A 25,584-nucleotide genomic window follows, 5' to 3' on the forward strand; every position below is an offset into this window, starting at 1 on the left:
GTTTGAGTTTGAGGCAGGCGAAAAGATCTTTTTTTTTTTGGAGACAAGGCCTCACTCTGTTGCCCAAGCTGGAGTGCAGTGGTTGATCACAGCCCACTGCAGCCTCAGGTGATTCAGCTCAGGTGATCCTCCCACCTCAGCCCAACTGGTGGGTGCCACCACGTCTGGCTAATTTTTGTATTTTTTGTAGAGACAAGACCAGACCATGTTTCCCAGGCTGGTCTCAGACTCCTGTGCTCAAGCAATTGGCCGCCTTGACCCCCAGAGTGCTGGGATTACAGACATGAGCCACTGTGCCCAGCCAAAAGTGTCATTTTTATACATACCAGCTAGTATGTTTACAAAATGATGAGCTATTTTATTTTTTTCCAGAAATATAACTTCACTGTTTATTTAAACATAGCGTAAAAGTCTAAAAAACATTCAATAGTGCTCACTTTGGCAGCACATATACTAAAATTGGACCCATACAGAGATTAGCATAGCCCCGCTGCGCAAGGTGGATGTGCAAATTTGTGAAGCATTTCATATTTTAAATTTTTCAATTAAATAATAAAGTATAAGTTAATTTAAAAAATTAAAGAAAGGGAAAAAAAGTAAATAGGCAAGATAGAAGAGAAAAGTAGCCAGTTTCCCAGAATCCAAAATAACCAGGGTTCATAGTTGATGACTGTTACATTAGACGAGTTTCTATGCTTATATATTGTTAAATTAGAAAGAAACAACTTCAAAGCAAAAACTCATTCTGTATGTAAAATTTTACTTATTGAAGTGTTGTTTTGTGACTTTATCATGAGTTTACCTTAGAAACAGGTAAAACTGAAGACTTGCTGAATTTTAGATATGCTTCTTGGCCATAAGCTCTGAACTAAGACAAAAGATAAAAACCATTACGAATTTGGAGTCTTTTTCAATTTTAGACAGTATCAGTTGACTCTCTTCTGTGAAAAATGAGCTGTTGTTTTTATTTTAAATGATTTTTTTTTTTTTTTTTTTTTTGAGATGGAGTCTTGCTCTGCCACCCAGGCTGGAGTGCAGTGGTGCGATCTCAGCTCACTGCAAGCTCCGCCTCCCGGGTTCACGCCATTCTCCTGCCTCAGCCTCCTGAGTAGCTGGGACTACAGGCGCCCGCCACCTCGCCCGGCTAATTTTTTGTATTTTTAGTAGAGACGGAGTTTCATCATGTTAGCCAGGATGGTCTCGATCTCCTGACCTCATGATCCACCCGCCTTGGCCTCCCAAAGTGCTGGGATTACAGGCGTGAGTCACTGTGCCCGGCCTTAAATGACCTTTTATATAAAACTAAATAATAATAACTATGCTCTTGAGGTGATAATTTTTTAAATGAGGTAAAAAGAAATTTTAACCCTGCTCCTCCACTTAACTAGCTATGCGACCTTGAACAAATAATTTCACAATCAGCTGCTAAATATCATCTGATTCTCTGAAAAATGGAGATGGTAATAGACAGGGTCAGCATGAAAATTAAGTGGGTGAATGAACGCATAACCCATCTGACCTATGTCATCTATGTGGATCCAAATACTTGGTGTATTATTAATTTTTCCACATACTTATTCAATTTTCACCGTTTCCCCTTTTTAGTAATGAATCCTAAGTCCTTCCCTTGAGGCTTCTCCATACACAGAATAATCTAAAACCTCTCAGGAACCCCTCAGTCAACCCCATCTGCACTGCAGCTGTGTCCCCTGGCCTCGTGTTCCCACATGGCTCCGTGCTGGGCTGAGGCCTTACCAGTGACTCTGCACAGGCTGCATTGGTGCCTGTCTGTCATGGGTCTTGTATCTATATTCTTGAGCTCAGCCATCATTCTAAATTACAACCCCTATGCAAGGGTGGCTCCAGAAGCTGTACACAGCAGATCCTTAGGGACAGTGGCCTGGAGTCCCCTTCACCACCCTTAAAGCAGAGAGTGAAACACATGTTTGTACACCCATGTTCATGGCAGCATTATTTATAATAGCCAAAAGAGTGGAAACAAGCCAAGTGTCCGTCAACAGATGAATGGATAAACAGAATGTGGTATATCCATATAATGGAATTTTTGTATCATAAAAAGAAATGAAATTTTGATATATGCTACAGTGTGGATGAACCTTAAAAATATTATGGTGACTGAAATAAGCCAGACATAGAGGAACACAGAGTGTATGATTCCACTTATGTATGTGAGGTTCCTAGAATAGACAAATTCATTGGGACAGAAAGTGGAATTGATGTTACCAGAGGCTGCAGGGAGGGGCTTGGGGAGTTCTCATTCAATATCAATACAGAGTTTCTGTTGTCACTGATGAAAAAGTTTTGGGGACAGATAGTGGTGATGGTTGCACAATATTTTGAATGCATTTAGTGCCACTGAATTTTATATTTATAAGCAGTTAAAATGATAAATATCATATTGTGTATATTTTACCACCAAAACAAAACAAAACAACACCCTGGCAAATGACAGAAAATTCAGCCCAAATTTGTTTTGGCAAAAAAGAGTATTGGATCCTGCAAGCTGGACATCTGGTGGACATCTGTTTGGGAACCCCCAATCCCTATCCCTGGTCTTCCCACCCCTGCCCATCCTCCGTCCACTCCTCACAGCCTGTTTATTATTGTAATGAGCAGAGCTTCATGTGCTTTTAGTAACCGCAGTGATGAAGACGACCTCCCTCCAGACCTGGCCGAGGCAGTGGGAGTGACCACAGCTACAACCACAAACACCACAACTGCCGCCACACAAGTCTCCGTGCCGCTGCCGTCTCCCAAGGTCCAGAATGTCAGCTCGCCTCACAAGTCAGAAGGCAAAGGCCAGCTGTCCCCCGGGGCCAAGGTAGTGTGGGGTGGAAAGCCCTGGCAAGCAGCCACACTTGCTGGGAGTTCAGTATCAATTTACTGAGTAGCATCTGGTGCATGTATTTCATTTTTGCATAATCAAATTTAAATTTTGCATAATCAGTTGTGTGTACTCATAAAACAACAGCAACAACCAGAACATGTTTTTATATAACTTGACCCCAAAATACAAACCAACCGTTTGTGAGAGAATAAGTGAAATATAAAATCAGGTTCATTGTACTTTAATTGCAATGTAAGAGATTTTTGAGGGCAATTTTCATTTAGAATCTCATCTCTATAATAAGCTATTAGTCCACTGTGAAGATAGAGAGAAATGATTCCCCCCAACCATAGTGAACAGTTTGGAGGAGCAAAAACAGAAGTGTCCCCATCCCTTTCCTTATGTCATATAGCTGGTATTTGTAGTTTGAAGATAGGAAATAGTATTCCATTTGCTGGTTTGAAATTTCAGGAAATTGCCTGAGATGTGAACGGGCTATGACAAAGGCTTTACACAAGATATTTTTCTTGGTTTTCTTTGAGAGACCTCTAGCTACAATCACTCTTTGGCAATTAGTCCAAATACAGTTGAACCTATTGCTATCCAAGTGGATACAAGTCAGAGGTTGCAGTGGTCTATGCAACTACATGGAGAAAAGGTGTGTGCATGAGGCAGGTACCCTGAAGGCAAGACCGGAGCTTCAGAGGCTGTTCTCAGCTCTTCCATTCATAAGCCACAGCACTCACTTCCAAAACTTTTATTTCTTCAGGCCTCAGTTTCTTCCTCTTAAAAATGGGAATAAGATCTGCTATCTTGCCCTGGCTGGCATCAGGTCCGGTGGAGGTTAAAGTGCTCATGCAAACTGGATGCCTGAGGCTTTTGCAGCTTCAGGTATCACAATTCCTGGTGACAGCTAAAGAATAAGGGTCCAGGGCCACCTCCTGCATTACCAAGGCCAGTCTTTCACCTGGTCCCTTCCCTAGGTGTCTCTGGAAATATCTCTGCTTAGGTGTTCTGCACAGAAACCTGGCTGGAGCGCTCAGCAAGCGACTGGCCAAGACCGAGGTTCTCTGCTTCTCTATAGATCACCTCTTGGCATCTTAGCCTGGATTATCCTCCACTGTGTGGAGCCCCCTATACAACTTTGTCTCAGGTGTGGACACAGGCTCCTGTCACATATCCCACACTGTGGTTAAAACCAGGCTGAAAGAAACATTTACAAAACAGAAGGGAGTCGGGGTGGTGTGAAGGGGACGCAAGTGGCATCCTACCAAAGGCCACAGGGCTCCCTCTCCTGGCCATCTCTCTCTTTGGGGCCTTGCTTGCACCACGTTGATGGGACTTATTTTTTCTGCCTTAAAAGACCTCGAGGCCATCCATGCAGCTAAGACCCCAGAGCAGGAGAACAAAATGTTTTCCAAAAGCAAGCAACATAATACTCCACGTGCCATCACCTGCCATGAAGACCATTGCTCTTAATGTGCAGATCAGTTTCGCTCCTGGAGGACCCTGGATTTGATCCTCTTAATCTAAGACAAAGTCTTTGGTCTCTCTTTGTATATTCAGAGGACTCTTTCAAGTGTTTTTCCTCCAAAAGACCAGTCAAACAGCACTAAGAGCACTTAAGAAAAGCTGCCTGCAGCTCCGAAAGGGACAGCTCCCCACATCATGTCTACTTCTACCAATGAAAAAATGGGGGTGCAGTCTCAACATTTGGTATACTACTTGGCTAGGGAAATACAAGGGGATTGTCACGCTAATGAGATCAGCATAGAGGAGAGACTGGGAACCTCTGTCTCTCTTTTCTGGTGAACTTCATGATTGACGCAGTGCTGTCTCTAACTGGGGGTGTTTTTGTCTGTCTCCCTAGAGCCCCTCTGACCGAGGAGGTGCCTTTACCCTGGAGCCAGGTGATCTTCTGATGGATTTCACAGAAGCCACTCCTCTGGTAAACTTCCTATTTTGCTAAAACCAGAAAAGCCACAGACCATAGAAACATCTTGGCAGTGGGACGGATGGACAGAGGTGGGCATTGCTGTTGAGGAGCCTCTTCCTCTTGTCCTGGAGGCTCAGGGATCAGCTTTCACCCAGGGGTCAGGCACTGTGGGTCCCTCCACCTCTAGAGCCCTTGAGGGAGGAAGGGGTGCTCCCTTTGCTCCGAAGGTAGTTGTGGGGGTCCTGCCCGTGCCTGTCTACTGCACTTCGAGAGTTATAGGGCTCTTCGGTGTTTTGGTCTCGGCTTCTTGGCTTCCTGGACTGCGCCCTGCATGCCCACCCGTGGGGAATCTCTTGCTGTTGCTTCTGACGATCCATCTGGTTTGAAGCACTGGCTCAAGGCCACACCCCAGCTTTCCAGGCCCCTCGCACCTCCTGCCATCTTCCATCCTCTGCATACAGGTCTCCCCTTAGGGATGGCAGCCCTTATGGGACTCCTGCAGGTGAGAAACCCTTTTCAGGGGACAAGTAAAGGGCCTGGTGGGTCTGAGAATCAGGGTCAGTTTCCAAAAAGAATACATGGTGGCTTTGACAAGAGTGATGGGATTCCTTAGGGATCATTGTGTTGCAGGTCCAGCTTGTAGATTTAATTACTTATACATTTAAATGGTCTTTTCTTTGTTTGAACCAAATAAGCTGAGATTAGAAAGGAAGCAGCATCTGGCAGAGAATCGGAGATGCCGTGATCTGAGGGGTGATGCCTGCCAAATGACTGTCCAGCCTCTGCTTGCACCCCTTCAGGAACAGGAAGCTCATTCTCTCTCCCCAAGACATGCTGCTCACATCTCAGGGTACCTCCAACTTAGCTATGAAATGGGTATAGGCCTGTTTCACTGCCCAGGCATGGGACAGCTGAGGTCCTTGTACTGCACTGAGACACAGCCAACATTTCACAGCTGAAGTTTGCAGTGAATGTGTGTCCTCAGGACAAAGCATCCTTTGAGGTGTGTGTGCATGTACTCAGGCCTTCTCTGGCTTTTTGGCAAGAGCTTCCTCCATTTTGGGCTTTCCTTGGTACCATGGGCCTTGACCTTCCTTTGTTCCAGAATCCTGTTTCCATGAGTGCCAAAGGGTCCTAGAGGGGAAGAGGGGACTCCTGCTTCTCCCTTTGGTCCTCTTCCCTCCATCTCCTTCCCCCCATCTCCTTCCCCCAGCATCAGAAATGCAAGCAGCAGCTCTCCCACCTGTTGGTAGGGTGATGGAGAGATCTCTATCTCAGGGGACCGGGCCCACCTCCACAAGTCAGTGTCTTGGATGCTGTGGATGAGGGCTACAGAGGGGCTTCCTTATCCATGGGAGGAAGGAGCCAGAAGTAGAGGGAGGCAAGGGTAACCCCCATGCCTGACTTGTGACCAGGGTTTCCTCAACTAAATGGCCCCAGCCTATCAGCTGGAACAATGCGTTGGGACCATCTCATCCAGTCCTTCACATATAGATGGGAAAACCAAGGCCCAGACAGGGGCAGACACTTGTCCCAAGTCACATAGCAAATGTGTATCAAAGCCAGTTCAGAACCTAGACCCTGGGCTGCCATTCCAGTGGCAGATGGCCCAATCCAGGATGTGTCTCTCTCTTTCCCTGTTAGCCGGTCCCCACCCTCAAAGCAGGTCAGATGCCCTGGTCTCAGCCTGAACTGTGGTGCAGCCCTGGGACAGTCTCCCAGCTGTCAGCCCAGGTTTGGTCCTCCGAGTTGCTGAGTGGAGCATGAGGAGGGGAAGTGCTCGGGTACCTTGGTCTGAGAGACTCAGCCTGGATGAACTATGGTTATTTTGCCACCAGCCCTGTGCCTTTGCCTCTGGCTGCTCTCTCTGGGCCTTCCCGTCAGCATTTCCCACCGAAGAGAAAGCAGCCCTTTACAGGCATGAATGTAAGAACTTCCCGGGTGCTACTCATCACACAGGCAGTGAATTACCCCTCCTTGGTGAATACTTTTTCCATGCAGTCATTTGCCAAGCTTACAGCCTATCTCTAGCCCCCGTCTCCTACTGGCTGAGACTCCTGAGGCCCCATCACTATCCTGGTCCCTAGCCCCAGTGCTGGACTGACAGGGAACTGGAGATCTTGCCTTCGTTCAGCAATGTTCCACCAGGACACTATCAGAACTAACATAACCCTAGCTGGGCATGGTAGTATGTGCCTGTAATCCCAGCTACACAGGAGGCTGAGGCAGGAGAATTGCTTGAATGTGGGAGGCAGAGGTTGCAGTGAGCCAAGGTCGCACCACTGCACTCCAGCCTGGACAACAAAGCAGGAGTCCATCTAAAAAAAAAAAAGCCAGGCATGGTGGTATTATTCCTGTAACTTCAGCACTTCAAGATGCCAAGGCGTGTGGATCACCTGAGGTCAGGAATTCAAGACCAGCCTGGCCAACATGGTGAAACCCCATCTCTACTAATAATATGAAAACTAGCCAGGCGTGGTGGCACACATCTGTAATCCCAGCTACTTGGGAGGCTGAGGCAGGAGAATCACTTGACCCCAGGAGGCAGAGGTTGCAGTGAGCCGAGATCACGCCATTGCACTCCAGCCTGGGAGACAAGAGCGAAACTCCATCTCCAAAAATAAATTAAAAAAAAAAAAAAGAACTAGCATAAGCCTTATCGCTTTTATCACTCTTGATACTTGTGGCTGGTCTCTGTGTAGAGTGGTTTTCAAAGAAGCACAGTCCAAAGGGCCCAGAGTAATAAAAAGGTTCAATCTGGAACAGGCATCTTTCAAAAAGTCATTAAAGAATATTAAATTAACACCTCCTATAACACATCTTGATCTCTCTCTGCCTTTTCTTCTATTCTCTTACATTCCTGCTTGACTCCAGGAACTTTCATTCTCAAACTCTCCGCAAAGAAACACTCTTTCCAACTTCATTTTTGTAGCTTTTCCCCCCTCCTTTTCCCAAACCTTTTCTGCTGTAATCCCCAGCTCTTTTATTAGGTAGCTCAATTTAGCAATCTTAAGCCTTAGAACCTTTGCAGCTTCACGTCTTTCCATTTCCGATTCTGCATCAGAGTTCATAATCAGATCTGAGTTTCTGCCTGGGTTGTAAGAGGTAGAGTACGTGGGTGAGAAGGGAAGGAGGCAAGTGAGTCAAGACAGCACCTGCTCTCCAGTTGGTATTTTCTTTAGGGTGTGAATGTGAGCAGGTGCTTGGGGGCATTGGCGTTGATGGAGCGAGGGGAGTTGGGGGAGGGTACATTGATGCATTAGTGATGTTGACCCTAGAATGCAGAGTCCCTACTCCAAGTCTGCCATGCTAGCTTCCCTCCCCAGGTAACACAGACCATCAACACCTATGCTTTCTGTGTTCTTGACTCTTTCTTTCTGGGGCTCGTCCCTCTCTGATCCCCATGCTTCATGAACCACTCACCCAACTGCAAAGCAGAGCCAATTAGCACCCAGATCCCTTCTGGGCCATGACATGTTAGTCAAAAGTTCATGTGTCAGGGAGTACAGGGCCCTGGCCAGAGGAAGGCTGTGTAGGGCATAGAAACAGGCCCCAGGTTGGGTGTTAGAAGGGAGTTTCCATCTGCTGCAATAACTTACTTTTATTTTGAACTTAATTTTACCAGCAGCGCTAAAGCTGAATCTCAAATCAAATTAGGGTGCCTCTTCTGTGATTTTAGCTGTGTTCCCTAGGGCACAGGGAGGTGGAGAGAAATCTACTTGGTCTATGATGTCATCTGTTCACTAATACATCTAGGCCTCTGGTTCTTTCGTGGCTGTTTTGGGTGGGTGGAGATCACTGTCCTGCCAGGACATGTGACTCTGTACCTGCTGGACAACATTCTGTTCTGGGGCCATCCTGTCCTGGGGCTTACCATCTCCTCAGCTCTACCTGAGGGGGTTGGTGGGACTGGTTCTTGCTGCTCTTCAATCCCTGCTTCCTGGCCTCAGTGTAAGGAGAAAGTTGCACAGGGCCCCTTTGCTCAGTACTCACTAATGTCTATTCCTTCTCCCTTTCCCTCTGACTTTTCTCTCCAGCGGTCAAACTAGCCATCTCTTCTCCTATCTGGATGATGAAGAAGCCTTACACATTTTCGTCATCATTTATCAATGCCGAGAATCTTTCTTTTTCCCCAAGAGTCAGATTTTGAACTCAAAAGCCAAGCATGTACAAAAGAATGTAGCTGCTTGCCTGCAGAAAAGACCCAAGGAAGAAAGGAAATACCAGGAGAAAAAAATTAAGTGGTATTTCAAAATAGCATTCAATTCCATGTGTTATCTTATTTCCTTCTCACTTACCAACAGTCCAGAGTGTGGGAGCCCCAGGATGTTCTTTTGTTTCAATCCAATCAGATGCATATTTAGAAAGGTCAGAAAGGCTTGTGCAATGGATCAACACTTCTTTACCATGAAAGTCAAATGCTGGGCAAAGCCTTAAGGCGCTCATTATGTTCTTCAGTTGGGACCTTGGTGGCCAGGACACATTTTAACTTCTAGGCAGTGTGGCCATGTTTCTCGGTCATTTGTGCCAGCTTTTATTTTCTTCAAAAAATACCTATTGCATGCCTGCTGTCATCAGAGGAGAAAAGACCCAGTGGCCTGGGGCCCCTGACGTAGCTGGTTCTGGTTGGAGCGTGGATGCCCTGGGCAGTGGTGGGAACTGTTCCTGAGGGCAGCGGGGAGAAGCGTGGATGCCCTGCGCAGTGGTGGGAACTGTTCCTGAGGGCAGCGGGGAGACCGCTTCCTGCAGGATATATCCTGAGGTCCACAGAGAACAGCAGGAGGGTTTTAAGTAGTCTGGTAAAAGTTAACTGCAGGTGATTCAGATGGATTCACTTGACTAAAAACTAGATTTAGAAACAGTCAACAAAAGGAACCACGGACCTAGACTTTGCAAACGCAATTTCTACATCTCCCAGATTTGAATAGTAAAATAGGCCATCATGAAGACCATTGTGCGATAATAGTTGTAAAAAGCCCTTTGGAAATTGTCCAAGACTGCACAATTGTAAAGAGGACAGAGTTAGATCACTTTGGAGATGGAAAAGAGGCTGGCAATTTTCTTGATCATTTTTCCATGAAACTTACCCAGGGGCTGTATTTTATTCTTCACAGCAGGATGATATCAACTATTTAAGGAAACTCTCTTGAGCTAAAAGATGTGTATATTTGTTCTCTGGAGCAAATGGTCCCTCCCTGAAACCCAAAATAACCCTGTCCGTGGTTCCCTCTCCTAACCTCAAGCATCCTCTGTCCGCCAACCTCATCCTCACCAGTACAAGCTGTTTGACCTCTGCTGGGCGCATGGTGCTATTCAAGGATAAGGTGGAGAACCCTGCATATCCCAAAGGATGTGGCACTTTTTTCACAATGTTTGGTATTTTCCAGCTAAGTAGCAGGGCGTCCCAGTAATTAACGAGATGCCACGACTGGGCCCATGCATCTTGTTATGGGTCAGACAGAGTCAGTTTGTTTTCTGAACACAGATAACAAAGAGCCAAGACATATGAAATCCTAAACTATATGTTACAGCTGGGCACAATGGATCATGCCTGTAATCCCAGTACTGTGGGAGACCAAGGAGGTGGGGGTTCTCTGGAGGCCAGGAGTTTAAGACCAGCCTGGGCAACATAGTGAGACGTTGCCTCTATAAAAAAGAAAAATTAAAATATTAGCCAGGCATGGTGGCACATGTCTGTAGTCCCAGCTACTCAGGAGGCTGAGGCAGGAGGATCGCTTGAGCCCAGGATTTTAAGGCTGCCATGAGCTATGATCACACGACTGCACTCCAGCCTGGGTGACAGAGCAAGACCCTGTCTCTTAAAAAAATATGACATGGTGGCTCACACCTGTAATCCCAACACTTTGGGAGGCCGAGGCGGGTGGATCACTTGAGGTCAGGAGTTTGAGACCAGCCTGGCCAACATGGGGAGACCCCATCTCCATTAAAAACACAAAATTAGCTGGGCATGGTGGCGCATGCCTGTAGTCCCAGCTACTTGGGGGGCTGAGGCAGGAGAATCGCTTGAACCCAAGAGGCAAAGGTTGCAGTGAGCTGAGATCATGACACTGCACTCCAACCTGAGTGACAGAGAGAGTCTCAAAAAAAAAAAAGAAAGAAAAAGAAATTAAACTATATGTTTTTCCCCATGATATATTTCTTTCCTGGTGCCCTCTGTTGATATCCACTCACACAGTGTGTGCCCTTGTTCAGCAGAGTGCAGGGGGGCACTGAGCATGGAAGGCAAATGCTTCAAGTGTGTGGCCACTCCTCATTTCCTCCATGGCTCACATCCCTAATTCATCCTGGCTGTCTTTCTGGCTTGGCCTGGACAATGCTTCAGAACCCTCAACCGCATGCCGAGAAACCACTACCTGTCCTATGCAGTTGGCACAGGAGACAGTCTCTACCTACCAGGCCTGGGAATGGGGTCTTGGTGTGTCATCTGCTCAGATGATGGAGAAAACTGATGAAAGACAGAAAGGAGAAAAGAAGGCTGAGAGAGAGGGTGGAGGGTGGGACCAGAAGCCAGTTGGCCAGAGGCTGGAAGTAGGCTGTGGGTGAGGCTGGCTTGAGAACAGTCTGGAGTCGCCAGATCTGTCTTGCACTGTGCTGTCTTTCTCTCCTTTCCCTTCCCCTATCTCCTCTTCCTCCTCCCCCTCTCTTGCCACCTCCTCCTCCCCTTCTCTCCTCTCCTCGTGAGCAGGCAGAGCCCGCCAGCAACCCCCACTGTGCCCACTCTCGCTGTTCTCCTCCACTCTCTCTCCCCATGAAGGAAGAGACCACTGGAGTTTGCATGTACCCTCCAATCAAAACGAGGCTGGTAGGTACCCTGGCAGGGAGAGGGGCCTGGCCAGGAGAGGTGAGGTGGGCAGGAGCCACCAGGCGAGGTGGATGCCTGGGTGGGCGTGCAGAAGCCCCAGATCTCGGGAAGAGCCCGTCGACAGGTGCCCTCACTCCAGATGGATGGAGGATTTGCAGTCCAGCTGGCCCTGGTCAGATTGGAACACGAAGCTGTGGAGCCCCCTTCGCCTCTAGGTCTCAAGAATCAAGAAAAGTTTGTTTTCCTAGAATTTTGATCAGCATAGATGCTTTCCCCAGAGAGAAATATATGCTTTGATACTCACCAGATGGACCCTTAAGTTGCATTTCTATTGAAAATAAAACTTCATTAAACTTGTCGTCTTCTGCTATTTATCAAGCTAATGATATAATGGGAGTGCTACCTAGCAATGTGAACGAAATTACCTGTCATCCCAATTTAGCATGATTTTTTGTCATTTTTATATATTTCCTTCTGTTCATAGCATTCATAATTTTACATAGTTAAATCATAGTAACCATATTCTCTCCTGTTTTTCTCTTTTCACTTAACACTGCTATGTTGTTTCTATCTTGTTCTTGTTGCCACATTATATGACTGTTTGTATTTCATCAAGTGAATGGTCTACCATTTACCTAACACATTCTTTACTGCAGGACGTGTGCTTTGTTCCCAGTTTGTCACTCTTCAGGAGAACACATATAGCTTTTTGCATCAGGAATTTTATTTTCTTAGGCTAGACCCTGCTGGATTAAATATTGTGATTTTGGCTTTTGCCACCTTTCTAAAGTGGTTGTGCTAACGGATAGTGCCATCAGAAGAGGGTGACTCTGCTTTTTGCAGCCTTAGCAACACAGGGTGTAATTGTTGAAATATATTTTTCTTATTTACAGCAGGTATAAAATAATTCTTTGAGGTTGTTAACTTTCACCTTTCTTTAATAGCAATAATACCACTTTCTGGCAGGGCACAATGGCTCACACCTGTAGTCCCAGCACTTTGGGAGGCTGAGGCAGGCAGATCACCTGAGGTTAGGAGTTCGAGTCCAGCCTGGCCAACATGTGAAACCCCAACTCTACTAAAAATACGAAAGTTAGCTGGGCATTGTGGCACATGCCTGCAATCCCAGCTACTCAGAAGGCTGAGGCAAGAGAATCACTTGAACCTGGGAGGTGGAGGTTGCAGTAAGCTGAGATCACACCACTGCACTCCAGCCTGGGCAACAGAGTAAGACTCTGTCTCAAAAAAATAAATAAATAAACCACTTTCCCTCTCTGCCTCATGATGGTCTGAGAATTTATCTATTACTTTCCACTAGGACATTGGTCTCAGAGCATCATGCTGACCCAATAGGCAACAAGAGGAGAATGTACCCCAAGACTTCGCCCCAAGAGTCCTTCTCACACCTGAGTCAAAAGGCAATTTCAGGCCTATTCTGGCAATTTTGAGATGTGTAAAGAGACCAAAGAAATTTGGGGGAAGGGGAGCAGGCTTGGGCTGGATGTCTCAGTACACATGGCAAGGATATTGTCATCCCCACATGGGGGAGACCTGCTTTACCCATTCAGAAAAGCTTGGCTGATTAGGGTCTGAGCTAATGTGTTCTTCCTCATCCCTGCCTCACCCTCCCATTGGAGCCACTCAAGAGCATCGAGTAGCTATCCCAGTGTCCACAGGCAAGACCTCGAGACACACAAAGCTGGCTGCCCCCTGGGCAGTGGTGGCCTCAGTGTCTTGCCTGCAGCCCTCTGCTGGCGGGTGGTATGGTATGCATTCTTCAGCAGGTGTGCAGACAGTTTCTGTGCCCCAGGAATTGGACACAAAGCTAATGCCAGAGTCATCAGGCCCCTGGGCCTGATGGCATACCCTAGGCTGGTTTGAAAAAATAAGCCCTCCAATTTCCCAAGGCCTCTAGGAGGCCAAAGACAAAATGACCAAAGAGAAAGACATGGAAGTCAAGAGTCTTTTTTGCCACCACTGCCCCATCAGCTGTTCATCTGGCCTCTTTCAGACTAGCTCAGTACCACAGGTACTCCTGGCACTGGGCATCTTTGTGCACCAAGCCTTCCGTTCCCAAAGGCTGTGGGGGCAGGATTCTCCCATGCTTCCATGGGTTTCCCTGAGGTCTCCCTCTATTGGCCAAAGCGTACAGGGAGTCCAGTAACTGAAGTGATTAGACAGGGAATATTTTCTGGCTTAATTAGCCGAGCCTTCTTGTACCCTGCTGCTGTGAGAGACTGTGTCCCAGGATGTGACCTCAGCAGCCTCTAGGCCATTCCCACAGCTATGGAGAAGTCATCAGAAGCCACCCCAGGCAGCTCTGACTCCCTCATTATCCACATTGATTGTGGCTTTTTATGAGTCAGGCCTGGAAGGCCAAGCAGATACCGCTGAAGGCAGCTCCAGGGCAAGGCAAGTGTGGGGGCGCGCTAGGAACACGAGACTCCAGGCTGCCATCCCTGCTAAGCCCCACCCTTGCAGTCCAACGCCAGGCACAGATACAACCACCAGCCCACACTCCTGAGGGACCCTTTGTGTGTGCCCTTATACGAGTGATGAAGGCTCCGCGGGGCACCCCTGAATCCTTCAGTTCCATTTTAAAGGTGCTCTGCCAAAGATTGCAAAACTTTGTTTTCTAATCTGAAGGTAACCCCCTTGTCTTTCTCTCTTTTGAAGATAAAAACATTCCCGGCTGATACAATGAACCCGTTTCCTGATACTTTCACCACAGGGCCACAGTTTACTGTAAGTAGATCCAGAAAACAGATGTGCATTTTAAACCCTTGTTCCCATGTGATGTGCTTTTCTGTGGGATACCAGACAGCAAGGTCAACTGCTTCTTTTGATCACCGTTGAACTCTGTGAGGTTGGGAAGAAACTTGAATTTGCAGTCGGCCTCTATTTTATTGATGTGACATTGACATAAAATTAACCATTTTAAAGTGACAATTCAGTGATGGTACATTCATAGTGTTGTGCAATGACCACTTCTGTCAGTTCCAGGACATTTTTATTGCATCCTCCAAAAACCTCACACCCATTAAATAGTTCCTCCTCATTTTCCCCTTGTTCCTACCGGCTAGCAACCTCCAGTCTGCATTCTGTGTCTATGGATTTACCTAGTCTGCATGTTTCGTATAAATGGAATTGTATCATATGTGACCTTTTGTGACTGGCCTCTTTCACTTAGCATAATATATGTGAGGTTCATCCACGCATGTGTCAATACTTCATTTCTTTTTTTGTTTGTTTGTTTGTTTTTGAGATGGATTGAGATCCATTCTGTTGCCCAGGCTAGAGTGTGGTGGCATGATCTTGGCTCACTGCAACCTCCGCCTCCTGGGTTCAGGCGTTTCTCCTGCCTCAGCCTCCTGAGTAGCTGGGATTACAGGTGCCTGCCACCACGCCTGGCTAATTTTTGTATTTTTAGTAGAGATGGGGTTTCATCATGTTGGCCAGGCTGGTCTCAAACTCCTGACCTCAGGTGATCCACCCGCCTCAGCCTCCCAAGTGTTGGAATTATAGGCATGAGTCACCGTGCCCAGCCTCATTTCTTTTTATGATGGAATATTATTCCATTGTATCTATATACTACAATTTGTTTATCCACTCATTTTTTGGGGGTTTTGGGGTTGTTTTCACCTTTTGGCTATTGTGAATAGTGCTGTTATGCATATATGTGTACATGTATCTGTCTGAACACCTGTTTTCAATTCTTTTGGGTTGGATCTTGATACTGGTGTGGTCTTAGGTAGGTCACTTTACCACCCTGACCACCAGCAGCTTTTTCTTTTTTGCTTTTAGAGATGAGGTCTCACTATGTTGCCTAGGCTCGTCTTGAATTCCTGGGCTCAAGTGATCCTCCTACCTTGGCCTCCCAACGTGCTGGGAGTATAGGCATGAGCCACCGTGCCTTTCCCTTCTTCTTACTTAAGGTGAAAGTAGTAATAAGAATATCCTCCTCATATCCTGTTGGGGCAAGGATCAAAAGGGACCAAGAATCTGAAAGTGTTTTACTAACCATAAAACATCCCACACCTGTCAGGCATGATTGTTATTTCTCAAGGCTGGAGAGGCAGGGTGGTGTGACAAACAAGAACAAGTCGTCCTGACAACAGACTTCTTGTCACCACCTCTCTGGGTGTCACTGGGCAGCTTATTTATTCTGCCAAGGCTAGGCACAGTGGCTCATGCCCGTAATCCCAGCACTTTAGGAGGCTGAAGTGGGAGGACTGCTTGAGACCGAGATCAGCCTGGGCAACATAGCGAGACCCTGTCTCTACAAAATAATAATAATAATAATAAATTAGCCACCTGTAGTCTCAGCTACGCAGGAGGCTGAGGCGGGAGGATCTCTGGAGCCCAGGAGGCTGAGGCTGCAGTGATCTATGACTGCACCACTGGACTCCAGCCTGGGCAACAGAGAGAGACCCTGTCTTGATTTTTTTTAAAAATTCTGCCAAATGTTTAAATGCTGTAGTTTCCTCATCTGCAAAATGAGAGAGTTTGATAATGTTCATGCTTCTTTTTAGGGCTCAACTCATTCTTTAAATGAAAGCTTCTGCAGAAACTCACTGTATATTGAGTAATTAGATGGAGCAGAAGTGAGGAGTCTGGGGTCCACTCCTCCTTCCTCTCACTCTGTCCTCCTCCCAGGAACCAGAGCTTCCAATTTCCATGATCCCTGAAGCTCCTTCCAAAGGGTTTCTGTGCCATCTGGAGGATCTGTGAAGTGGGCTGTGGGTGGCTAAGGGTAGCTCTAAGTGCAGCCTTATGAGATGGATGATGGCCACTACCCCACATGGCTTCAACCACATAGGGAGGGAGAGAGCAGTGACTGATTCAAGTTTCAGAGGATGAGCAGAGGTGGGAAGGTGTCCAGCAGGGCAGGCAGAGGGAAAAACAGGTTCCTAGAACAGTCCATTTCTAGGGTCATGAGCTGCTTCCAGCATCTGCCTTTTAAGAATGAGAGGGCAGAGACACGGGGCTCTGCCAGGATGTTAGATGCTATTTCCCTGACACTCATCCTGGCTCCCTGCAGTCTTGCTGGACACAGCTCCCCAGCTGGAAGCTCCGGCTCCACCTCCCTCGGTTGGCCATAGTGGGGCACTCTGGCCTTCTGCCCAGCCTTGGCAGTGCTGTGAGACACTCAGGGAAGCCCTTCCTGAAAGCTGGGGGCCAAAATGGAGCAGGAAGCCAATGACAGAAACCACGCTGGAACTTTGAAGAACTGAGAAAGAGTGGCTCGAAGACAGCTGGAGCAGGCAGAGGGAACAGCATGAGCCAGACCCCCAGGGTGGGCGGGATCATCACACATTCAAGGGACTGAAAAGCAGGCCAGTGGGACTGGGATGCGGAAAGCAAGTGGAGCTGGGTGAGAGAGGAGGAAGGAGATGTAGGTGGTGACAAAACTGGAGGGGCACAACTATGTTGGCCTTGTAGGCCACAGTAGGGATTCTGATCTCCATCCTAGGAGCAACGGGAAATCTTTGAGGGACTTTGAGCAGGGCAGTGACAGGGCAGATGCACTTGGAAGGGATCCCTGTGATCACAGTGGGAGGACAGTGGCATCCAGGCAGAGTGGATTCAGGACAGTAGCCTGGAAACGCAGGACAGTGGCTTAAGGGAGAGAGAGCTGAGAGCTTGACCCAGAGTGGTTTTGTTGGTGGAGGTGGAGAGAAGTGCACAGATAGGGAAGATATTTAGGAAGCTGGTAAGATACAGGATTAGATGAGGCAGAGAGAGGGTCAGAAATGGTTCCCAGATTTCTGATTTGCAGAATGTGGATGGACAGTGGGTCCATTCACTGAGATAAGGAAACTTGGAAAAAGACTTGGTTGGGAGAGATGAGTTTGCCTTTGGCCATGATGGATTAGAAATGCCTTTGAAACATCCGAGTGGACACAATGAATGGGCAGTTGGAAATCTAAGTCTGTAACTCAAGAGAGTGGACTAGACTGGAAACAATGACTAGGGAGGCAGTGACAGCTGGGTGGTAACAGAAGCCAGGCTCATGGGCTTCAGCTTCTCAATTTTCTCACCCCTGTGTGTAGTGTTCTCATCTCCTTCCTGCCACGATCATGACACTTGAACTTGCTGCAGGTTTGGCCTCTCCACAGGCCTCCAGACCTATCACAGTGACAGGGGTTGTTTAGCAGCGCTGGGAAGCTCTGCGCAAAGTTGGTCTGGCCGTTGATCTAGCATTGATGGAGCTGGGTTTCAACAGCTGGGCTCTTGCTTGATCCTGAAACCAGTTTCTACTTTGTATTCAGGCCTATTAACTGGGTCTCTGCTGATACTCAGCCGAGTACATTGGTCCATCTAGGGTGGGGACCCCTGCCTGACTCTGGCCAGATTTCTGCTCCACATGCTTCTTTCTAAACTGGCTCTGTCCTTCTGTTACCTGCTTTGTTCCAGTGAAAGCTTGTTCATTCATTCACTCATTCATTTCCTTATTCAACAAATATAAAAAAGACAAGATACTTAGGGTTGAGATTTAATAATATAAGTAATTTTTACTGCTTCTTCAAGGTCATTCTTTAGTGAAGCTGGCTTTTTTTTTTTTTCCTTGAAGTATATGGAAATGAAGAACACAATGACTACTAGTACAGTTTGGTGCCACTACCTCAATTCGTGCCAAGGCCCTGCCCCATTTACTCACTATTGCCTTTGCACCATCAGTGCAAACGTGCATCTTTTTTCAGAAAGATTCACATCAAAGGCCAGGTGCAGTGGCTCACGCCTATAATCCCAGCACTTTGGAAGGCCAAGGCAGGTGCATTACCTGAGATCAGGAGTTCGAGACCAGCCTGGCCAACATGGTGAAGCCCCGTCTCTACTAAAAAAAATACAAAAATCAGCTGGGTGCGGTGGCGGGCACCTGTAACCAACCCCATCTACTCAGGAGGCTGAGCCAGGAGAATTGCTTGAACGTGGGAGGCAGAGGCTGCAGTGAGCCGAGATTGCGGCCTCCAGCCTGGGCAACAGAGCAAAACTCCAACTCAAAAAAAAAAAAAAAAAAAAGATACTGCTCATTTGATGATCAGAGTGTCTTCTTTAGAAAGTCATATAATAAATTTCTCCAAGTTCAGGGCCAAGAACTAGCATGAGAAATCTAGTTATAAAATATATAGTTGGTATTATCAAAAATATAAAACAAACAAAAACTATGCATTGAAAAAATACTATGATGGCCAAACATGGTGGCTCACACCTATAATCCCAGCACTTTGGAAGGCCAGAGTGGGAGGATCACTTGAGACCAGGAGTTTGAGACCAGCCTGGGCAACATAGTGAGACTCTGTTTCCACAAAAGATTAAAAAATTATCCAGGCATGGCACGCACCTGTAGTGAAACCTACTTGAGAAGCTTAGGCAGAAGGATCACCTGAGCCCAGGAGGTTCAGGGTGAGGTGAGCTCTCATTGTGCCACTGTACTCCAGCCTGGGCAACAGAATGAGATTCTGTTGAAAGAAAGAAAGAGAGAGATAAAGAGAGAAAGATAGAAAGAGAGAGATAACCTATGAGGAAATATACTGATGACAACAGTAAAGAATTACGAAATTTCTTCATTGATCTACTTTTTTTTTTTTTTTTGAGACAGAGTCTTGATCTGTTGCCCAGGCTGGAGTGTAGTGGCACAACCTCGGCTCACTGCAACCTCCGCCCGCAGGTTCAAGTGATTCTCCTGCCTCAGCCTCCTGCGTAGCTGGGATTACAGGCACGTGCCACCACACCTGGCTGATTTTTTTGTATTTGTAGTAGAGACGGGGTTTTGCCATGTTGGCCAGGGTGGTTTTGAACTCCTGACGTCAGGTGATCCACCCACCTCAGCCTCCCAAAGTATTGGGATTACAGGTGTGAGCCACCGCGCCCAGCCTGATCTACTTTTATATATCTTCTAAGCTTTCTATATAAAAGTAATGAGCATAGTTTGCTATATATGAAAATGACAAGAATATATCATCCTCTCCAAATGAGACAGTATACTCTACACCAGTAGTTCTGAAACTTTATTGTAATTCCTCCAAAAGAATCATCTGGAGGTCTTGTTGAAACACGTATTGTTGGACTTCATCCCCAGGCATTCTTCGGTCCCAGTGGTCTTGGATGAGGCCTGAGAATTTGCATTTTTACAAAGTTTTAAGATAATGCTGATGCTGCTAGTCTGGGGCCCATACTTTGGGAACCATTGCTACAGTAATGAAAAACACCAGTTATCGTGTCAGCTAGCCCTTGTTCTGAATACTGTTCTTAACACTTACTAACTGTGTGACCTTGGGCTGTGTGACCCTTGTTCTGAATACTGTTCTTAACACTTACTAACTGTGTGACCTTGGGCAGATTACTTAACCTCTCTGAGCCTCGCTTTTCCCCATAAAATCAGTTTTCAAATACACATTTTTTTCACCTTTTAACATTTCCTGATATCAGAATGTTTACTACTGGGCATGACAAAGTTTGATAGTGGGCATGACAAAATTTAAATGGCAACATGTTTCTTTCTGTGTGGCAAATGCAAAAATGGTGCATCTTACAACTGATGGTGCCTAAGATGTGAGGAAATATGATCGCTACCTTAAAGGGTTGTCAAGAGTTAATATGTGTCAAGTACTTAGCATGGTGTCTGGCACAAAGTAAAATCACTTAAAATGACAATCGATTATAGCTGGTAGTGAAAAAGAACAGGAACCGTAGAGTAAGGCTTAGGGAGCAACTGACAGTGTGAAAATGGAACCCAAATTGAGATTGATCTCCTCTTCCCTGTTTCTTCTCCAGGCAGACTTCAGAGACAGTAAATTACAGTGCTGTCCTGGTCCGTCTTCCCCGCTGATCCCAGCAGCGACCCTGAGGCCTTTGACAGAGACCGTCTCCACAGTGCAGACCATTTACACCACCCGGAAACCTGTTTCTCTGGCAGCCAGGTAGGTCAGGTCAGCAGGTACCGACAGGTAATTCTGGTGATAGGGAAACCAGGGAGATTCTAGGTTCATTGTGTTTGTGACACCTACAGACTTTTCCTACATTCTTTCATTTATTCTGTAAGTATTTATTGAAATGTCTATAAAGGGGCCAGGCATGGTGGTTCACACCTGTAATCCCAGCATAAGGGAGGATCTCTTGAGGCCAGGAGTTCAAGACCAGCCTGGCCAACATGGTGAAACCCCATCTCTACTAAAATTAGCCAGGTGTGGTGGCGCACACCTGCAATTCCAGCTACTTGGGAGGCTGAGGCAGGAGAAGCACTTGAACCCAGGAGGTGGAGGTTGCAGTGAGCCGAGATTGCACCGCTGTACTCCAGCCTGGGCAACAGAGTGAGACTTTGGCTAAAAAAAAAAAAAAAGAAAGAAAGAAAGAAAAGAAAAAGAAAGAAATGTTTACAAAGCGTAGGCTGTTAGAGGAGATAGACAACAAATGAGTGTGTGTGTGTGTGATATTGACAAGGGATAGGGAAGAACATGAAACTGTGAAAGGTGATAAGGTATTGTGGGATGGCCTCAGTGAGGTGGCATTTAAGCAGAGTCCTGAAAGGGGTTGCAGAGAAAGCTACAGATACCCGGGAGGAGTACTGCGCAGAGAGGAACCAGCCAGTGCTAAGGCTCCTGCGGAAGCATGTGCCTGACATGGTTAAGGAAGTTTAAGGGGCCAGCGTGGCCAGAGCAGAGTGAATGACAATAGAGGAGGCCTATGAAGTTGTGGGTTAAGGCCAGACTGTGTAGGGCCTTATTGGCTACAGTAGAAACTTTGTTTTCTACCCTAAATGAAATTATTAAACTTGGTTAGTGCCTTTAAAGATGTGTATTTTGCCAGGCATTGTGGCTTATGCCTGTCATCCCAGCTACTCAGGAGGCAGAGGTGGGAGGATCAGTTGAGGCCAGGAGTTCAGGAGTTCAAGTCCAGCCTGGGCAACATAGCAAGGCCCCATCTGTAACTAAAAACAATGAAAAGATGTATATTTACTCTGTGTGTGTGTGTGTGTGTGTGTGTGTGTGTGTGTGTGTGTGTTTAAACAGTGGAGGCAGGTTACATAGATACGCAACTGGATCTGAGGTCCAAAAAGCCAGAGGCAGCTTCTTAAAACAGCCAATTTTACTTCATTCAATTTTACTCATTAAAATATAATTAATTGGCCGGGCGCGGTGGCTCAAGCCTGTAATCCCAGCACTTTGGGAGGCCGAGACGGGCGGATCATGAGGTCAGGAGATCGAGACCATCCTGGCTAACACGGTGAAACCCCGTCTCTACTAAAAAATACAAAAAGCTAGCCAGGCGAGGTGGCGGGCGCCTGCAGTCCCAGCTACTCGGGAGGCTGAGACAGGAGAATGGCGTAAACCTGGGAGGCGGAGCTTGCAGTGAGCTGAGATCCGGCCACTGCACTCCATCCAGCCCAGGCGACAGAGCGAGACTCCGTCTCAAAAAAAATATATATATATATATATAATTAATTATTTGTTACAACATTCCCTCAGATATTCATCAAATGAAAGCCTGTGAGAAAATGCATATGAAACCAATTTAAAGCATGATTTAAATAAATCTAACCCCTGGACATCTTCATTTGAAAGACTTTACCGAGGGCCAGGTGCGGTGGCTCATGCCTATAATCCTAGCACTTTGGGAGGCTGAGGCAGGTGGATTGCCTGAGCTCAGGAGTTCGAGACCAGCCTGGGCAATACGGTGAAACTCTGTCTCTACTAAAATACAAAAAATTAGTTTGGCATGGTGGCATGTGCCTGTAATCCCAGCTATGCTGGAGGCTGAGACAGAAGAATCACTTGAACCTGGGAGGTGGAGGTTGTGGTGAGCCAAGATTGCGCCACTGCACTCCAGCCTGGGCGATAGAGTGAGACTCCATCTCAAAAAAAAAAAAAAAAAAAGACTACCGAGTGGCTGCCATGCACCAGATACTGTGCAAGGCTCTGGAGGTTTAGAGATGAATGACATATAGTCAGTCAGGAACTCTCAGCCTGGTGGGACTGAGAAACGAATACGTAGCCAATTTCAGATCACTGTAATGCTAGCAAATTTAGGGAGTCCTCAAGGAGCCTAAAAAAGAAAGTCCAACACTGAGATCAGGAAAGAACCTGGGAGATGATACTTAAGCTGTCTGCTTCTGCAGTTTTTGAGGGATTGTCTCACTATTTTGTTATATATATTTTTTTTAGTGCGGAGACACTCCGGCAGGAACTGGAGAGAGAGAAAATGATGAAAAGACTATTGATGACCGAACTGTGAAATTCTCCCCTTGTCACCTGGAAGATGGCATGGTGCCTTCTGTCCGTCTTCTTTCTTCGGGCTTTGTGTGCTCACTCTAGCACAACATACAAATGTGTGCTCTGTTCGCCCAGGTCTCCATGGTTAGTTGAAGCCAATTTCTGGCTTGACTTTTAAGGGAAAAGTTATTTTATGTCTCCTAAGCATTAGAGTTTTTCTATTACTCTATGTAGTTGAGACAGGATTTGATAAGTCTAGGAAAAGAAAGATAGGAAAACGGGATTCCTTTTCAGAAGTACCTGTGTGTATCTGTTAATAACCACAGGGGTTAATACGATGTGGGATTCTTTACTATCAATTTCAACCATTTGATTTTGTATGATTGAAACTTGCACCGAGCTTTGACTGTTTGTTAAAGAGTCATTTTTAATGAAAGAATAATTCTTTATTGCTGGTTTTTCATTTACACTGATAAATACACAGATCTTATAAAGTCTTTAACATTCATTTGTATTCAGATGTGAGTAGATGAACTAAAAAAAGAAAGTTACATATCACTATGACTGAAGGTACTTCAGATTAATCTGAAATATAATTTAACTTGTGAACTCTTTGGATATGATATTATTTGGAATAAATAGAATTTATCATTGAACCCAAAGTAGGAAATAGTAGCTTACGTTGTCTAAAAATCCTTACAAGGTTAAGATGATTCAATATCAGGAAGATTTATTTGGGAGTTCTATCAAGGAAAATTATTTCTAAAGTTGATCAATTCATGTCCTATTGATAGAATCTTGATCAGAAGAAATTTTGCTCTTTTTATATAGTTTCAAGAAATGTGTTTTTAAATTTTTATTAATGCACTTGAACAACTTTGCAAGAATAAAGGAACCCCCTAACCACAAAATATCCCTCTAAATTAGTTCTCTAGCTTTCTCAATGAATACACACATATTTTTACATAGCTATGATCATTGTGTACATTATCTTTTGTTTTACTTCTCCGCCTAACACTTGTCTCCTTTTATCAACACAGATTCTACTCTCACCAATTTAAATGTCTTTATATCCATGTAACATGGTTAACCTCACTTCACCCCATTATTAGATATTTGAGTTATATCTAATTTTTCACTCTTATAAATAGTGCTGCTATGAATGTCTGTAAAAAAACAAAACAAAACAAACAAAAAAAACTGCTCCTTCTTTTGGATTATTCCCTTAGGAATATCTCCAAAGAGGGATTACAAGGTCAAAGAGCATGAAGTATTTTATAGCTCTTGTTTTATATTGCCAGATTGCTTTCTAGAAAGATCCAATCTTTGGGTTGGAAGGACCTTAAAGGTCATCTAGTTTAGCCTCCCCACCCCCTCTGAATGCTTGAATCCCCTTGACAATTTATGATGCCACCAGCAATGTATAAGCATTTCTATTTACCAATAGCTCTGCCAGTATTGGGTTTTGCCATTTTTATTTATTTTCGCTAGTTTAATAGGTATGTATAGTTGTTCTTGAAGAGTTGTTTTATTTCATTAATTGCTAGCAAGGCTGAGCACTTTTCCATGTGATGATTTACTAGTTGTATTTCCTTGTGTGTAAAATGTTCATTCATTTCTTCTGACCACTTGTTAAGAGGAACTGATCTCATATATTTGTATCAGAACTGTATTTTTATGTTGTATAGTTTGCTCTCCTGTCCCTCTCCTTAAAACTGAATGGTGCCAATAATTTGATACTAATGACTATAAAAAAGGTAATGCCTCATTTACTAGTATTGTTGTAAAATGAGGAATGTACGCGAATATTCAGATAACCGAGGATTAACCCTTTAAGTGCTGAATCTTTAAAATTTTAATATTTTTTTGTTTTGAGGGAAATCTTTCTAAAATGTATTACACACTTCCCTGCCTTAGTAAACAGAGTATACTGGAGAGTATTTAACCTTTTCTTGATGAGTCATGGTCACAATTATAAACATCAGCCCCTTTTGTACCTTGGTATGGTGCAGTGATATCATTAAGAGCTATCAATATGTGTAGGGCTTGGCTTGGCCTTTTATAGGATATTATGCTCTTCTGACTGATGGTTTTTTTTACTGCTCTCTGCTCTATCAGTGGAGCTATCCGGGGCAATTGTAGCGTTTGGGGCCTTTTACCCCCATGTCCCCGGCTATACTTTTAAAACAGCTTTAGCTGTTCTTTATCTTGTGCACATGATACAAAATATGTTCCCGTACAATATGGGGCTGTCACTTCTTGCCAACCCAGCACCCTCTTCCTCTTCTAACCTGCTTTCTGAGGCTTCTGCTCTTCACCTCCTGCTCGCTGATGGAAACCTCCAGGGCAAAGCTGAAGGTTTCTTGGGGAAGCCAGGAAAGCCAGTATTTCATATGTGTCAGATTTGCTTGGTTTCCAAGGAGGGATGCATGGGCTTTTTGGCCAGTGTTTCCAGGAGGCTCCGGGCTTCCTGCTTCTTCCCCACTTCCCCCTGAGTTCACAGACATTGAAGTTTCTGAAGGTTGGCGTCACTGGAAGTCTGACCACAAACAAGTTGGCTGTTACTGTATTTGAAAACCCAGTACCTTTGGCAGCTCACCTCTAACCAGTAAAATAAGAGGATTCCATGGTTTCAGCAGTTGTCCTGGTTATTTGCCTATTTAAGTGAATGATGGGTGCTTGGCATTGTGACTGAGAAGATGAAATTGTACTGGATGGATTCATAGGGATGAAAATGAATTGGCACAATTGTTTCACATTTTTT

The 25,584-nt window shown here is 45.6% G+C and overlaps 1 protein-coding gene and 1 non-coding gene across 5 annotated transcripts in view; both read left to right on the forward strand.

Annotated features, from left to right (window-relative positions):
- Positions 1 to 25,456, forward strand: part of EPB41L4B (erythrocyte membrane protein band 4.1 like 4B) — a 150,753-nt gene extending 125,297 nt beyond the window's left edge. Inside the window, exons 21-26 of one of the 4 annotated variants that reach the window (XM_015117131.3) lie at positions 2,665 to 2,842; positions 4,719 to 4,796; positions 11,491 to 11,607; positions 14,284 to 14,352; positions 20,386 to 20,531; positions 22,773 to 25,456. In XM_015117131.3, coding sequence (XP_014972617.2) covers positions 2,665 to 2,842; positions 4,719 to 4,796; positions 11,491 to 11,607; positions 14,284 to 14,352; positions 20,386 to 20,531; positions 22,773 to 22,842 — 658 coding nt within the window. In that variant the 3' untranslated portion in view covers positions 22,843 to 25,456. Of the gene's footprint in view, positions 1 to 2,655; positions 2,843 to 4,718; positions 4,797 to 11,490; positions 11,920 to 14,283; positions 14,353 to 20,385; positions 20,532 to 22,772 lie in introns of those variants that run through there. The other 3 variants (XM_028834998.2, XM_028834999.2, XM_077968368.1) reach the window with 3 other exon arrangements.
- Positions 430 to 535, forward strand: LOC114672978 (U6 spliceosomal RNA). Its single transcript, XR_003723490.1, has one exon. It is a non-coding gene; the product is annotated as a U6 spliceosomal RNA (small nuclear RNA).
- Positions 25,457 to 25,584: the final 128 nt, after the last annotated feature.

This window comes from Macaca mulatta, chromosome 15 (assembly GCF_049350105.2).
Source record: "Macaca mulatta isolate MMU2019108-1 chromosome 15, T2T-MMU8v2.0, whole genome shotgun sequence".
NCBI classification, from domain to species: domain Eukaryota; kingdom Metazoa; phylum Chordata; class Mammalia; order Primates; family Cercopithecidae; genus Macaca; species Macaca mulatta.